Below are 17,103 nucleotides of genomic sequence, written 5' to 3'. Positions count from 1 at the left end.
TCCTTCACCGCGCAGGGAGCGCGCCGCGCGGCTGTGGAGAGGCGTGACGCGCCCGAACCGCATCTCCGGGATGGCAGGTAGGTTCTGCTCTGGGACCGGGGATGGAGGGCGGGCTGGGGGACACAGAACGGCTCGGCTCGGCTCGGTTCGGCTCCTGTCAGCGGTATTTCGGGGCGGTGCGCTGCTGCGGTTCTCGAGGCTCCAGCTGCGGCCGGCAGCCTCCTGAGGAGGGAGGAGGCTCCGCTGCTGCACCGCCGCTTCATGGACCAGCACCAGTGTCGGTACCACGTTAGACCGGGACGGGACCAGACCGGACCGGACCGGACCGGACCGGACTGGACCGGGCCGGTAATTAGGGCACCGAGGCTGTGCAGCTCTGCCGGGTACCGGAGCGGCGGAGCGGCGACACGTCCGGAGGAGGAGGACGGAGGAGCAGGTCCTCTGTCGGATAATGGGGTCAGTGTGAGAGGAGGCCAGGCCGGGCCGGGCCGGGCCGGACCGAACCGAACCGAACCGGGCAGAACCGAGACGAGCCGGGCCAGCAGAGGTGTGAGCGGCCTGAAACCTGCTGAATGAGCAGCAGTGCCGGATCAGAGCCGAGCTGGGCCCCGAGACCAGAACCGGGCCTGGACCGAGAACCAGAGGAAGGATCCGGAAATATTCCGGATTTAAGCCGTTTACAGCAGCAACAAGTTAAAGCACATGAAGGCAGGAGTGAAACCAAACTGAGCTGCAAACAGCTGCAGATGTTCTGGTCGGGTTCGGTTCGTTTCGCTTGTTTGTGATCTGATGCTCAGAAAACTGAAACTTTGGTTTGATGATCAGAGAAATCCTCTGAGCGAAATATTATAGATATAAAAATAATAATTCTCCTTGTAGGCAAAACTGATTATTGAAGAACTGATCAATGAATGAGATCAACCCGGTTCGGTCAGAAGCTGCTGAACTGGGTCAGAACATCTTAGTGGGTTTTATTAATTCTGTAGTTGTGTTTTTTACTGAAAGTCGTGTTTAATGTCAGTTTGAAGCAGCAGAAGCACAGATAGAGGAGCATGTCTGGAACCGGAGCTTCTTCTGGTGAACCAGAACATCAGAGCTGAAAGTTTGATGATGAACTGTTAACTTGAAAATGCATTTAAATGCAGCATTAATGTTCCAGAACCATCTGGACCACAGAACTACGTTCAGTTTGCGGCGTTGGTTCGTGTTCAACTTGAAAAACTGGACTCACTGGTGAAGATGAGCTCATGCCTGAACTTGTTCTCAAAAGCATCTCAACAGTCTGAAGGCCACCGTGCAGATGCGTCCTGTCCACACTGCGACCACCTGAGGGCGCCGTACAGCGACCACCTGCAGAGCTGGTTATTGGGTATCGATCAGCCGATGAATGTGCTTCTTGGTGTCTCCAGGTCCTCCTGACGGGCCCTCGGCTCTCTGTACCGGGATCGGACCGGCGGCCCTCTGAGGACGATGGACCCTGCAATCCTGCCGGGCCCCGGCTCCAGGACCGGAACCGGGACCAGGACCGGGACGGACCCCAGAACCTTGGCGTGCAGACGGACGCTCGGCGTGATGCTGCTGGTGGTGGGCACGCTGGTTTCCGTGGTGACCTCGAGCTCACCTGCTGCAGGTAAGCCGGGGTCCTGGAGACGCCTCAACGTTTAACGGCCGAGTTCGAGTGTTCAGAGTCCAAACACAGATTCAACAACGTCACAGAACAACCGTCAGGTGGAAGTTTGTAGAACTTTATTCTCATGGAGGTAAAACAGTCAGAACATGTGGTTCTGTTGGGCAGCTGGGTTGGGTCTCTTTAAGGTGGTTTCGCATCTTCTCGTGGTCATTTTGCATCTTTGTGGTTGTTTGTTTCTTGTTTTAGGCATTTTTTGTCTCCATGTGGTGGTTTTTTGTCTCCTTCTGGTCGTGTTGTCGTCATTTTACATCTTTTTGTTCTTCGTTCTCTTTGCGGTAGTTTCTCCTCTTTGCAGTCACATAACCATTAAATGTTAAAACCGCTCGCCGTATTCTGCTGATGCTTCACGTTGACCTCTGACCTCTGACCTACCTGTGCACAGGAAGTGACAGCAGGTGGATTTCCTTATAAGGACATTCAGTCAGACTGCAATCGGTGGTTTCAGTGAAGCTGCAGGATTCTTATTTTATCTTCATGTTCTCGTCCTCCCACGTTACTGAGTCAGTCTGTCGACACACACACACACACACACACACACACACACACACACACACACACACNACACACACACACACACACACACACACACACACACACACACACACACACACACACACGCTCAGTCACATGACCTGCTGATGTCACTCTGTGGAGGTTTAAAGTGACAGGTCGATCCTCCAGTCGGATTCAGACTCTGAGAAAAGACCTGGAGCGTTTGAGTGACGCGTCTCAGTTTGCTGCAGTTTGAATGAACGAGGCTTTGAATCAGCTCCATGTGATGTAAACTACAACCATGGAGGTTCTGACGATGTTGGACTTCAGTGCTGCTGAACTGAACTCATCTGTGCAGAAAACACAGAAACAGATTCATGTTTGAGCTGATTTATGCTTCAGATCTAAACTGATTCTGACTTTACAGCAAAATGTCATCATCTCACAGATATTGAACAAATATTAACATTTGAAAAAGGCAAATAATTACAGATAATTACAGAAAACATCTCATAAAACTACAGACAAAACATGTTGACTGTAAAATGAAAGCGTCCACACAGAGGTTTGCAGGTTCACATCCGACCAGGTGACCAGTGAAGCTCCTGTAGAGCAGGACGCCCCCCTGTGGCCTTGACAAGGTCTCCTACTGAGGATCTGTGCTGCATCCTTCCCTTTATCATAGAGCTGCAACTGTTAGACATTAGCATCCCTATTTGAAGGATATTTTCAGGGGAAAAGTCAAAAATGTGATTTGTCAGGCTTGTAAAATGCGATTGTAGCACGAATCTGTTTCCGAAACGACCAAATAATCGCTTTTATAGACAAAATGACAAAGAAAAGCCGCCGAATAATCATCAGTAGATCTGTCTATCTGTGATCTATTCATCACTCTGTTATCGATCTATAATCTATCCATCTATCTGTCATCTATCTATCCGTGTGTTCGAGGGCGTCGTCTCCTGAATACCAATGACTCGTCTCCGTTCGGCACATGATGCTGCCGCAAAGCACGGCGTCACCACGGCAACGAGGCCGAGAACCAGATGAAAGAGCCTCAGTCAAGGCTGAGTGTGTGTGTGTGTGTGTGTGTGAGTGTGTGTGTGTGTGTGTGTGTGTGTGTGACACAAAGACAAATAGGTTTAAACTCACTGCAGAGGAGGTAAAAAAAATAGAAAAGGGAAAAGATGCAGCGTTACAAACAGAAATAGGACGGAGCTCCTGCTGCGTGGATTCATGTAAACCAGCGATAATAAAAACAGTGGAGGTGTGAAGAAATGTGCTTTTAAATCACGTCAGACCAAATCAGACGAACCGCTAAACTGTGGAGAGAAAAGATGCATTTGCACATTTACGTTGTTAAGAACTATTTTCCCTCCTGACAAAAAAGCGAGACGAGCTGTCGTTAATCTGGTCCAACAATCTAAACCAGGCCAGAGTGGATCCGAATGACACAACACAGCTAGTTAGCATAGCTTAGCATAAAAGGAAATTGCTAGCGTGACTCTGTACAAAGGTAACAGACTCCACCTGCCATTTGCAACAGGTTTTAACTGCCTGATTAGTCTGTAAAAGAACTGAGGGGTGTTTTAAAGGTGAAGTCATGGAATTATTTGATGACTAACAGCAGCGTATCCATCCGCCCAGAGTGTCTGTGCAGCATCTACACAACTTAGTTTCAATAAGAAAAGACGACATCAATCAGTGCCGACCTTGATGACTTGACTGGCTTTGGTCAGAATAATCAGTTGTAGTCACGGTTTTCAGGTTTCTCGATTATAATCTGGGTTCCTAGGTGTAATCAGGATCCCCAGGTGTGCTCAAGGTCCTCAGGTTGGTTTAGGGTCCTCAGATGTATTTAGGAACCTCAGGCATGATATGGATCCTGAGGTGTATTCAAGGTCTTCAGTTGGATTCTAGATTTTTAGGTGTAGTTAAGGTCCTTAGGTATAATCAGGATCCTTTGGTATGGTCAGGGCCCTCAAATTTGATCATGAACCTCAGGTCTAGTCAGGCTCCTGGACTGTACTCAGGGTCCCCAGGTGTGTTCTGTTCTCAGGTATAATCAGAACCTCAACTCTGTCCTTCTGGCCTGCAGGTGTGCTGGACTTCAACGGGACGACTGAGCCTTCGTCAGAGCCTTCATCATCATCATCCCCCCCCTCCCCTCCCAGACCCCCCTCCCCCAGCCGGCCCTCGGACTCTGGTTACCACGGTAATGGTGGCGGCGCTGGCTCGGCGGAGGACTCGGACTCCGGCGCTCAGGGGATCCACCTCCTGCTGAGGCCCCCGGACCTCCTGTCGCCGAGCCTGCCGCCTCCCCTCCCCCCGCACAGCCAGCCCACCCTCACCCCTCCTCCCCCGTGGGAGCAGGGCCCCTCCCTGGAGGAGGCCTGGGGCTCCGGCGACTACCTGGAGACGCTGTCCTTCATGGTGCCCGACGGCGAGGAGCTGGCCTTGGCCACGCCGCTGCCCAGCCACCCCTACGACAAGGACGCCGAGGGGGACTGGGTCTCCTACGACACCGCCTTCCCCGCCCGGCCCACCCTCCCTCTCTCCTCACGCCTCCCCCTCTCGCCCTCCTCCTCCACCCCCAGCATCCCCCTGCACACCCGCCCCACCCACCCGGACGTCTTCCCCACCTGGGACGAGGACTACGACCTGGAGGACATGATGCCGCTGGAGCCGACGGAGCTGCTGCTGCCGGACATGAACAGTCTGGAGTACTACACCAACCTGCTGGCCCGGGAGAGGGAGAGGGAAAGGGAGAGGGACCGGGACCGGGCGAGGGAGAAGGACCTGGATCGGCGGAACCGGACCGACACCAAACCCCCCATCAGTCCGACAACCACACTCACCCACCACCCTCCTCCGACCCCGTCCCTGAGCCCCGGTCCTCCTCCGGCGCTGGAGCCCAAACGGCCCCCACCGGGTCCTACACCTCCCCTCAGACTCTCACCTACTCTCCCAGGTGAGGCTCCGTCAACCACCCCCAAAGTTCCGTCCACCCCTCCTCCACCACCTGCCCCGAGACCCAAGGACCATGCTCCAGTCCCGGGCCGATACCCTCTTCACCCTCCGTCCAACACCACCGGCCGTGTTCCTCCACCTCCCCCGCTTGGACCGCCCACCCGCCCCGACCGACCAGAGAAGCCCTCAGGGGTCACTGAGAAGCCGGCAAAGGCTCCTCCCACCAGAACCACTACCACCACCAAGGCGACCACCACCACCATCACCACCACCACCCAGATCACCGCCATCAGCCTGACCAGAGCACCCCCAGTCACCACGCCCAGAGTGGCCCAGACCCCGCCCACCAGGCAATACCTGTGCAACGTCACCAAGCCGGAGATGTACCTGGTCCGAGTCGGTAAGGGTCACATGACAGCACCTGCAGGTGGGTCAGTCAGAGTCATTGCAGGCAGCAGTGTTGCTCCACTGTCTCACATTTTATGTTGTTATTTGGTATTTAGGAACTAAAACTAAAACCTAAAAGTTCTGTAAAATGTTTGCGTTGAATTTTGAGAATTTCATGTTCTTAGACCAGAAAATGTTGTTCCGGGGAGTCATTTTAAGGATTCAATATCTCCAGAAATACACTCTCACAGCCATGAAGTCTGGTGAGGACACAGACAGAGGTGTTTCCAGCAGATCAGAATGATTGAATGGATCCAGCAGAGGACAGATTTTTCATTACTGACCCTTGAAAATGGAAGAAAGCACTATGTTTTCAAACCTTGGTGGTATTGTGGCCCTTGAAAGTTCCTCTAAGTGTATAGACATGGATGTTCCTTTCAGCCTCTAACATCAGTAGAAGTTGAAGTCTGGAACGTATGGCTTCACACAGTTGATGTATTATTTGTGTTTTTTTCCTGCAGTGAGCTCCAAAGGTTCATCAGCTGGTTTCAGTCAAGTCAGGGATCTTCTGAAGCGAGAGTTCAACCGCTCGGTGGAGCTGCAGGTACGAACATCCCACCTTCACCGCTGCTCCATCGGTGTGGACACTCACTCAAGGGGTTTTATTATTTTCTAGTGGAGGCTCTTCTGTGGAAAAACGATCAGCTGATTGCAGCCGATGCAGTTCAGATTTCCTGCAATTAAATTTAATAAATAAATTGCAGTCAGAAACCAGAAATACAACAGTTTGTAGGGGCAGCGAGAGAATGAATTAACATTAATGAAGCCCGATTAATGTCGACAACAGGCAGTGAAAACAGCAGCAACATCAGCCCTAATTAGAAGTTTGGTCTGTAAGAGAGTCTTTGGAGTTCCACAAGGCCGACACATTGGTCCACTATTATTTAATGATCTTTTAGCGAAAATTACATCTGGAGTACCACAAGGTTCAAGTCTGGGCCCACTGCAGTTCAGTTTCTCATGTTTAGACCACATCTTTTCCAGAGCTGCCATGATTTATCACGGAGTTGTTAACTACTAAATTAGTTGCCGACTATTCGAAGCTCACCTGGCTGATGTCATATGATTGACAGCTGTCCGTCTCCTCTGTTTCCCTTCAGTTCCTCAGAACTCCGTCCAGTTTTGCCTTTCGCGTCGTGTCAGGACCGCTGATCTTCACCGCCATGTCTGTCATCAACGCCCTCCGCCAGCCGCCTCGTAGCTCTGGTCCGGTTCCCACCGTGTCGCCGCTGTACACCGTACCGGACCTCAGGTACCAGATCCACTCGGTGCTGCAGTTCGTCCCCGCCCACGTCGACGTCCGGGTCTGCAACTTCAGCGAACGGGTGGAGAGAGGCCTGACGCTGGCGTACGCCGAGACACGGAGGAGAGCACACGAAGCGGGAAACGTCACAGTACAGGTGAGTCCGACCGTACAGGTGAGTCCGACTTCTTTAAATTCACCTTCAGTTCTGTTATCATGTCCAAACTGACCCTTTCCTCTCATCACATAGCTGTTGAACATCACTATGGGTGTGACCCGGCCGGCGGCGGAGCAGAAGGTTCCTGTTGACATCACGTTTGCGGTGCGTGATGGGCGGGGCTACCTGCCGGGGTCAGAGGTCAGCGAACACCTGAGGAAGCTCAGCGTGGTGGAGTTCAGCTTCTATGTTGGATTTCCTGCCCTGCAGATCGCAGAACGTATGATAAACAAACACACACACTGTTAAAAACAGCACAGATGTCACACAGTTCATGTCTACGAACATTAAACATGTTTAACACACATCTGACGTGTTCATATGAAAATATGTGTAACATTAAAAACATTAAAATGCATTCATACCTTTTACAATAGGTTTAACAAACATTTCTAAACATATTTACAATGCATTTATATACATGTTAAAATACAAAAAATAACATAACAAAATAATTAAAAAAATAAGAAATAAAAATAAAACTTTATTAATCCTGAAGGAAATTCTTTTGTCAGATGTTGCTCAAAGTAGTGCTTCATAGAAAACAATAAGATGTAACTACGAGGCATTACTGACAATAAAAATAAGTAAACTGCTACTAATATTGTATGAAATGTGCGTTTTAAATGTCTGCTTGTGTTAACAGCGTTCCACTACCCTGAGCTGAACACGTCCCACCACCTGAGATCCACCTGGGTCCGAACAGGTAACAAACACACCTGTGACCTGACGCTGACGCTACATTCCACCAGAGAACACAGTGAATTCCAGTTTGTGTGGTTTCAGTGCTGCTGGGAGTTCAGGAGCAGCTGGTGGCCGAGAGAAGCTTCAAAGCTCGTCTGGAGAGACGTCTGGCGCTGCTGCTGGAGGAAGGCCTGCAGGAGACCAGCAGGAGGCGCTGGAGGAGAGCTACAGCAATGGGCAACAACAGCCTGCAGGTATGTGCACAACCACACAGGTGTAGACACAACATGGGTACACACACACACACACACACACACAGTTCAGGTGTATTCGCAACCATACAACACAAAACAGGTGTAAACACAACACACATATATATTACACATTATACACAACACACCTGTATCAACAGGTGGACAGTGTGTGAGTGCAGCTGTATATCTGAGCTCCTGTCGGTTCAAACCAAACCAGATATTAATGAACAGAATCTGTCAATAAGCCTCACCTGTCGTTCTCAGGTGGTCCGGGTGTCGCGGCTCTCCGGAGCAGAGCGCCCCCTGGAGGTGTTTTACTTCGTGGAGGGTCCAGGTGGAGAGAGGATCCCAGCCGAGGTGACGGCCGCCACCCTGAACCGCCTGGACCTACAGAGAGCCGCCATCGTCCTGGGACACCGGGTCCAGAGACCGCTGGCCCAACGTGAGTCAGAACCGGAGACCGTCCAGAACTCGGGATGTTGGTAGTCCAAACCCTGACACCTGAAGTTAGAATAAAGCACGTGCACAGGCTAAAGACTGAAACCATCACAGCTGGCCTTTTAAAAGCCTGAAAGTAAAGTCAGTAAAACTATCGACTTCAAAAGCAAAGAGCACGAATGTCGCTACGCAAAGTTATGTTTTCAAACTTTCCACCATTTTCCATCTTAGTTTAAACAGGACATGATCTTAACCTGCTGCAACTGATTCAACAGATCACTGGTTCAGATTATCCCAGCTGCTGGTTCACGAAGATTAGTTAATTAGTTAATTAGTCAGTTAGTAGGTTTTTAGTCACTTGACAAAGCTGAAAAACAAACGAACCAGCGTGAGGCTGCTGTTCTGGTTCCTGCCAGTGTGCCGAGGAGAGCAGAAGTTTTAGTTTTTACAGAATCTGTCACTGCAAGCCATTTATGTTTTTGGAGTTTCTAAATAAGACATTCAAAATATCTCATATCATAAAGTGATTTTAAAGAAACATCCCAATGCTAGCTTAGGTTTGATGGTATTTTCAGGTGGATTCAGGACATGAAGCATCTCTGAAACTGTTGATGTACAAACATCCATCACAAATTGTCCGACGGATTAAAAAGCTGAAAGTTGATGAATGTAATTTCCAGTTGGATTGTGACAACCTGTCTCACCTGTGCTCACCTGTCCAGCTGTGGAGACTCTTTCCGTCCCTCCGGCGGAGACTCAGAGCAGCAGCATCTGGCTGATCGTCGGCGTGGTCGTCCCCGTCCTGCTGGCCGTCTTCATCATCATCATCCTCTACTGGAAGCTGTGCGGCTCCGAGAAGCTCGAGTTCCAGCCGGACGCCATCAACACCATCCAGCAGCGGCAGAAGGTCAGAGGTCACCAGCAGGCAGGTACGTCTCACCTGTCGGGTTTAAAAACCGGCTAAAACGTGTGCTTCTCTGTCAGCTTCAGGCTCCCAGCGTCAAAGGCTTCGACTTCGCCAAGCTTCACCTCGGCCAGCACAGCAAAGACGACATCATGGTGATCCAGGAGCCCGGCCCGCTGCCCGCACCTGTCAAAGAGGCCACGCCCTCCGACGCCGGAGACCTCAACACCCCCAAATCCAAAGGATCATCCACCAAGGTGGCCCGGTCGAGCCGCCGCAGGGGAAGGTCAGGCAGCTTCTACACTTTACTTTCCTGTGAACTGTTAGAGACTGTTCTACTTCCAGTCGTACAAGGTTCAGAGAAAATGTCAACACAAAGCTAAAGTCATCGTCTTTTAGAGTTAGAGGATAGGATGTACTGAGGCTCCACAACCTCCAAAAGACAACCTGTATTGTCTACATGATGTCAGTAAATGTACCGTAGACCAGCTGTAGTACCCGGTTGTTCCACCAGGTGGAGCCTCTCACTGTTGAATACTGTAGAGACCAGAGGAGGCGTCACCCAGACTAAAGGCCGTTCATGCTGGCAGCAGAGAGCATTGTGGGGGTTTAGCTAGCAACAGGACACCATGTCGTCCACGGAGGTTAATGATCTCCAACCACAGCTCATGTATTTACGAAACACTGGAATCATCTCTGTAAAAACTTTGCGGTTCAAATCATGTGTCTGTTAACCTAAACAGCAATATCAGCACAAGACATGTCAACTATCCTCCGTTTATGTCACTGATTCATCAATTTACTGATTAATAATGCTGCCAATAAACGATGCAGAAAAATATTCATAGCTAGCCTCCCCAGCATCCAGACCACAAAAGCTGCTTTCTGAAACTTATGTGACAGCAGATGTGAACAAAGTCCTGATCTTCCCAGATCCCTTTTGTACTTTGTTTGATTTGGTGTAATTTTATGAAATAAAAAAACCAACCAAACAAAAAACCTTCATCAGCAACCTGGACTCCTCAGCTGAGCATCTTTACTGATGCACGTAAAAATAACGTGACTCCAACCTCAATAAAAACACTAAACTGCTCAATAATTGTGTCTTCCAGAGGTAAAAACAAAGTGCAGAGGGTTTAAACCGGATACAGGTTTGATGAATTCGCTAACTCACCTGTCGGGTCTCTCATCAGGCTCAGCCCATCAGACGGCGACTCGTTAGGAAGCGACCAATCGAGCGGCAGGGAGTCGGCAGAAGAAAGCACCAGACCTGTGGCCACGCCCAGTGACGGGAAACAGCACAGGAAGACGCCCAAAAATGGTAAGACACGCTCATATCCTCATATTTGTGATGGCAGAGTGAAATGTCAGAGTGGACTGAGTGGGTGTAAGTGACAAAACTAAGCTGCTGCTGTTTGATTAAACTTCATCTTTTCTGTTTAACGCTTTCGAACCTGAAGGGAGGAGCAAGATGGGTACGTTTTCACCCACAGCCTCCACATGTCACGCTGCTCTGATCAGTGTTTTCCTAATATGAAGCAGAACAGAACAGACTCCAACACTGGAGCTGCAATAATCAATCGATCAGTCGTCATTCTGTTAAACTATCGCCAGCTATGTTGATATTTAATCAATCAGGTTGGTGGTTAGGTGTAGCTGCAGAAGCTGACACCATGTATACGACGAATAAACCGTCATAGTTGTTTCATATGAACGCATTGGTAGCTGTGAATTATGAATAATTTGTACATTTAAAAACTCTGCAGTTTACATTTTTCTTCATGTACTAGAACCTGTGCACTGTTGTTTTAGTTCTACTTACAGACACATCTGGGCAATAGCAATACTTGTATGTCAGTGTTTATAGTCATGGAAGAATCTGTGCATCGGTGTCGTTTCCATCCAGAGGAATGTGGACAGTCTGAACTCGTACTTGTGCATATTTCGGTTGATCTTTTTATATTCCTGCTGATGTTCCTTAAATGTTTGCACGATTCTCTCTGCTGTTGTAATCTTATCTGAAAACAGAGACCTGAGTGGGTTCATCTCAGAAGCTCAGGCTTTGTCACGTTTGTATTCCTCTAAACCAATCACAATCATGTTGGGCGGAGCTAAGAACAGGACGCACCAAATGGTGTTAACTCAGTGATGGAGGAAATGTTTTGGTGCAACATTTGCAGGCAGGGAGGCGAAAACTGGCAAGTTCACCGAACAAAACTGCAAAACAAACTTATTACAAACCTCTCGCCAAACTTTGCGTTTCCAGTGCGTATGTTGGTGCTCAGAGGTTCACTGTGGTGAACACGAGGACAGTGAAAGCAGCTGATGGCAGGTTTGTACCTACGGTTTGACCGATGACCTCTCCTCCTCCAGCAGCTCCGTCCGGCAGCGGTCCAGATGAACTCCTGTCCTCGTCCTCCATCTTCGACCACGTTGACCGTCTGTCCCGCGGTTCGTCCGACGGCACCCGTCGCCAGGCCAACAAGGTGCAGCTCATCGCCATGCAGCCACGACCGAGTCCGCCGCAGGCCCACGCCCCTCCGCAACCGAGCCCCTCGCTCACCGAGAAGGTCAACACAGAGGTGGGCTCATCACAGCAACCCACGCGCTCATTGTGAGGTTGTTTTTTTCCACCGGCGGGTTTGAAGACGTTGCCATAATTCCACCATTGATCAAAACAGGAAACTCAAAAACAGAGAGAATCATTAGATTTTCTGTTTGAACTCAAGAAGTCCTTAAATTAATCATGTTTGACAAAAAATGACAAAAATTCAGGTACACAGAGAAAAGAGGAAACGAACAGAACTCAACTTAAAAATGTAAATCCATGTTCCAGTGTTAATAACATCTGTGGACAATGTTGGACATGTTGATTCCAGGTTTTTTTGTGGAGACAAAACAACCACAATGAGACAAAAGTGTCCCGAGAAGACAAGAAGCAACCAAAAGCAGACAGAAAACAACAAAACTAGACACAAAACGAGACGTAAAACAACAGAAAGGGGACAAAACTCTCCCAAGTACACAAACCAGACACAAAATAACAAAGACAAAACAAGAAAACTGGACAGAAAACAACAAAAATGAGAAACAAAGCGCCCACAAAGAGATAAAACTGGTCCCAAGTCACAACATGGTGTAAATGAGACACAAAACAACAGAAAGGAGACAAAACTGAGTCTGTAAATAGTTAAATATCTGTTGTATGTGGAACCTCCTTTTTTCTAGTGTTAGTAACATCTGTGGACGCTTGGAAAGACGATAATTCCCGGATTTCCCATTTTTGTAAAACAATCCCAAGATATTAACCGTATTTTTCTGATTTGTGTCCTTCCAGCCATGTCCAGAACCTTTCTGGTGTTCAGAGGGTTGACCTGTCAGCAGTTTCTTAAAGTGCTTCATTATTAGATCTGACTGAGTTCTCGGTCCTCCTGCAGGTGGCGCTGAGGCACAAGTCGGAGATCGAGCACCACAGGAACAAACTGCGACAGCGAGCCAAGAGGCGGGGTCAGTGTGAGTTTCCTTCCATGGACGACATCATGGACGCCTTCGGAGACGGACCGGTCCAAAGCGAGGTGGCGCAGCGACTCTACAGCTCCGCCCACGACCACATGGACTGCATCCTGCAGGCCGACGCCCACTCACCCCCCACCCCCACCGACTCCAGGAAGAGGTGAGACTTTACCTGACAACACCTGAGCCAATGGTAGGTCAATGACGTCCAACCATAGCTCACTGATTGAAAATGATTCCAGATGCGATGGGTGCAGCATCCTGAAGCCAAACTACTCATGTGGCTGATTTGAGGGGACCGAAGTTAAACAGTGGTGTCATGGTCAATGCAGCCACCAGCAAGAGAGTAGCCACCACAGAAGCCACATCTGTTTGAGAACAAAAGTGTGATTAATTTTACAGAAAAAGAAAAAAATGGACCTAAAACAAGTTAAACTGAAGTCTCCAAACTGCTAAACGCCTCAACATCACATCCAGCAGTTTCTACTAAAAAGACTTAACAATTGAAGGATGTTATTTATTGGAGTCTTACAGTCTGTGTGCTTCTCTGTCCAGAGGGAGGCGCTCTCCTCGGGGTCGACGGGCTCAGCCAGGACCTGGAAGTCTTCCTGATACAGACAGAGACCGGCTGCTCACCGACCAGAGCGCCACCTACAGAAAGTACCCGGGACTCAACAACGTGGCCTACATGGTGACGCAAGTATAACCTTCAGCTCATCACGTCACGGCAGTAAATGTCAGCTTGCTAACGTCTCATCTCTCGTAGTCGGACCCTGACCTGCCCCCCGACCACGGCAGCCCCTCCCCCACCGACGAGGTGTTTGACCCTGCCCCAGCCCCTCCCCCCTACATGCCCCCCCAGCCCTCCATCGAAGAGGCTCGGCAGCAGATGCACTCCCTCCTAGACGATGCCTTCGCCCTGGTATCACCATCCTCGCAGGGCAGCGCCGGGTTGAGCGGGGTAAGCCCTGCCCTGCCCAGCCCTTCCCCTCAGGCCCGGCCCCCGGGCCGGCAGTGGGGCTCTTACCCAGCAGCCCCCTCTCACAGCCCGTTTTCTGCAGTGAGTGTGTCGGCCTGCAGCTGAAGCTACAAAATACTTTTGTCATGATCAATGTTCAGCGTTCATGTCCTGCTCTTTCTGTGCTCTATGCAGAGATATGCGGAGCTGGGGATGTCGCCCTCATCAGTCCAGGGTCTGCTGCAGAGGTCAGTGTCGGCACTTAAACACCAGGTGCAAGACCTGAACCAGTACTGATTCTCTGATGTTTTATCCAGGCAGGGCCTGAGCTCCGGAGGGTATGTTTCTACTGGAGACCAGCTGCAGGACTCAGTTTACTCCAGCAGGGGGCAGTACGAGGACCCCCCCTCCTCCTCCAGACCACGACCTGTAGGAGGCAGCACAGGTACCTTCATAATGTGACATATCAGACATGCTGCTGTCATTTAGGAGTCAGAAAACACTCCAACTCATCGATCTCTAACACATATCAAACCCACAGACACTCCACTACATGTGTGAGCACATTTGTTGTATTTGTTGAATTTGCTGACTGAATTCATCGACCTCCAGGTGCACAGCTCCACCATCTGACCCAGGTGGGTCTGTCCAGTCAGATCGGTGCATACCCTGGGGTGGGTCGCAGCATGTCTGGGCCCACCGGCTCCAGCTGGAACCAGCAACACTCGGACCAGGACCTGTCCAGACCGGGAGCCAGCAGAGAGAGCGTGAGTCGTAAAACCAATCATAATATACACAACCAAAATATAACGGCAACATGTAGTATTTGATAGATTCTATTCATTCTTTTTAACAAAGGAGTAAATATGTGTTGCTTCAACACATGGCATTTTTACAACAGAGATACATCTATGTAGGAATGACAATGGGCAGAAGAGAGTAGGATTATAGACCAGAAATCACAAGTCAGTAACGAGTCTTTTGGGATGTTGTTTCACTCTTCCTGAAGTACCCGGTGAAGTTCTTTTTAGATGACAGGTAGGACTGGAATATTTTCAGCTGGTAGAAGGGCAGTGCATCCCGTGGAGACATGAGGACACATTATGACAGACAGTCGGTTGTCCAAACTGATTCAAAACTCGTCCATAATGACTCAAAAATTGTCCAAAATTAGACAAAAATGATCCAAAAATACCTTAAAAGTGGTTTAACATGAAAATGCCCAAAAGTACTCAACACCTGTCTTTATTCAGATCCATGTCTTTGTCTGGTTGTCTTGGAATGTAGACGAATAGATAGATGCTCTTGGTTTTCTGGTCTTGGCTTCATCCTCCTCATCTTCTTCATTCTTTCCCATTCTTCCCACAGGTGCTATCGTTCCCTGAGTTCTCCTCTTCCTCGGTTTTCCAGATGCCCAGCTCCTCGTTGCGGGATCCGTCGGCTCCACCTCTCCTCCTGACCTCACCGACTCCCGAGTATCCACCGGATGACGCCTCGCCGTCCGCCCACACCTCCGCCTCTCTTATAAAGGCTATCAGGGAGGAGCTGCGACGTCTGGCCCAGAAACAGGCTGCAGTGACCAGCTACCCTTAGACTGGTTTGGACCTCTTTGGATCAGGACTCAGCTGGTTTCAAATATTTTAAACCACTCAGAGCCTGCAAGGACCGGATTAAAACCCTAAAACTAACTAATGTACACTCTGGACTCTCTCTGTGCCGCTAAGCCCAAAATTAACTCTGAACCATGATCCATGTCTGAAAACAAGGACAGTGTCTCCTGAAGACCTCCGGTACTTTACAGGGTCCCGTCTTTCTGTTTGTCGATCCATCACCTCCCCAGCTCAGTGTTTCATTGGACATAAGTTTGACTCACATTTCCACTGAAGTGCTTCCTGGAGCGGATCATTCAATGATCACCCTTCCTGAACTTCTTGACTGTGTCATCTCTTTCAACCTTCTGGAGCAGCGATTCATTCCTCTGCTCCCGGAGGGGATGGTCCCTCCTGTAGTTCTAGAGTGGATTATCTGCCCTGGAGTTCTGGAGTGAACGGACCTTCCTAAACCTCTGGAGTGGATTGTCCCTTTTGGACTTTTGGAGAAAATTGAATGTTCCCGGCCTTTCTGGAGTGGCTCATCTGTCAATGACCTTCCATTCTGGAGTACATGGGCCTTCTTAACTTCTGGGGTAGATCGTTCTTTTTGAATTTCTGAAGCACACCATCCTTCCTGGCCTTCCAGACCTTCTGAAGTAGACATTTGCCCTAGACCTTCCAAGCAGATGGCTGCGCTAGACCCTCAGGAGGCAACCTTCCCTCTTGAAGTTCTGGAATGGATGGTCCCTCCTGGCTTTCTAGAACGGATTACACTTTCCAAGAGTTCAGATCTTCTAAAGTTTAATTGTCTAATTAAACCTTCCTGGTTTTCTGGTTTTCTGGATGGTCCCTGCACAAGTTCATGAGTCGACCGTCTGGCCTGGAGTTCTGGACTGAACGGACCTACTTAAACTTTTGGAGTGGATCGTCCCCTTTAGACTTCTGGAATACATGGAATGGTCCTGGCCTTCTGGAGTGGATGGTACCTCCTGGACTTCAGGAGTGAATGGACCTTCTTAACTTCTGGAGTGGAATGTCGAATTGAATGTTCCTGGCCTTTTGGAGTGGATTTCCCTCTGGGAGTTCTGGAGTGGATGGTCCCCTTTGGAGTTCTGGAGAAAATGGAATGTTCCCAGACTCCTGAAGTGAAGAGACCTTCTTAACTTCTGGAGTGGATCACCTGTCCCAGCGTTCTGAAGTGAATACACCTTCTTAACTCCTGGAGTGGATCATTGAATCAAAGGTCCCTGGTTTCTGGAGGGGATGGCCTCTCCGGAAGTTCTCGAATGGATCATCTGCCCTGGAGTTCTGATGATGATGAGTCATCATCGCCATCCAGAGTTCTGTCATCCCTCTTGGACCTTTGGAGCATATTTAACCATCCTGGCACTCTTGAATGGATGGTCCCTCCTGGAGTTCTAGGATGGATCATCTGTCCTTGAGTCCTGGAGTGAATGGACTTTCTCTGACTTCTGGAGTGAATCGTCCCTTTGAAGCTCTGAAGCGCACCATCCCTCCTGGCCTTCGGGTGGATTGTCCTTCCAGATGTTCTGAAGCAGATTGTTGCCTTCCAAGTGGATGGTGGTTCTGGACTGTCTGGAGCTGATCGTCCCTCCTAAAGTTCTGAAGTGGATTGTCCCTCTGGACCTTCTGTGGTGCTAACCGTCAGCCTCATACCATCCTCTCATCGACCACTTATTG

The 17,103-nt window shown here is 49.5% G+C and overlaps 1 protein-coding gene across 1 annotated transcript; it reads left to right on the top strand.

The window, feature by feature from the left end:
- The first annotated feature begins 1,470 nt into the window (after positions 1–1,470).
- On the top strand, positions 1,471–15,403 carry si:dkeyp-27e10.3 (UPF0606 protein KIAA1549). Its single transcript, XM_008294197.1, has 20 exons — positions 1,471–1,630; positions 4,281–5,552; positions 6,061–6,143; positions 6,700–6,999; positions 7,093–7,279; positions 7,706–7,765; positions 7,846–7,997; positions 8,262–8,439; positions 9,158–9,342; positions 9,420–9,625; positions 10,533–10,660; positions 10,800–10,814; positions 11,713–11,921; positions 12,777–13,012; positions 13,408–13,543; positions 13,619–13,912; positions 14,006–14,058; positions 14,128–14,255; positions 14,423–14,577; positions 15,179–15,403. Exons 1-20 carry the CDS (start codon positions 1,471–1,473, stop codon positions 15,401–15,403), a joined length of 4,362 nt encoding a protein of 1,453 aa, XP_008292419.1.
- The last annotated feature ends 1,700 nt before the right edge of the window (positions 15,404–17,103 follow it).

Source organism: Stegastes partitus, unplaced genomic scaffold, assembly GCF_000690725.1.
Source record: "Stegastes partitus isolate 25-593 unplaced genomic scaffold, Stegastes_partitus-1.0.2 Scaffold946, whole genome shotgun sequence".
NCBI classification, from domain to species: domain Eukaryota; kingdom Metazoa; phylum Chordata; class Actinopteri; family Pomacentridae; genus Stegastes; species Stegastes partitus.
Note: the sequence above shows the minus strand (reverse complement) of the source record. Positions and strands in the feature narration are given on the sequence as shown.

Excerpts from the sequence above, each read along its gene's own strand:
- si:dkeyp-27e10.3 (XM_008294197.1), top strand. The coding sequence starts at position 1,471 with ATGGACCCTGCAATCCTGCCGGGCCCCGGCTCCAGGACCGGAACCGGG. Across the intron at positions 5,553-6,060 it reads GATGTACCTGGTCCGAGTCG|TGAGCTCCAAAGGTTCATCA; the intron begins GTAAGGGTCACA and ends TTTTTCCTGCAG. Across the intron at positions 14,578-15,178 it reads CGGGAGCCAGCAGAGAGAGC|GTGCTATCGTTCCCTGAGTT; the intron begins GTGAGTCGTAAA and ends TTCTTCCCACAG.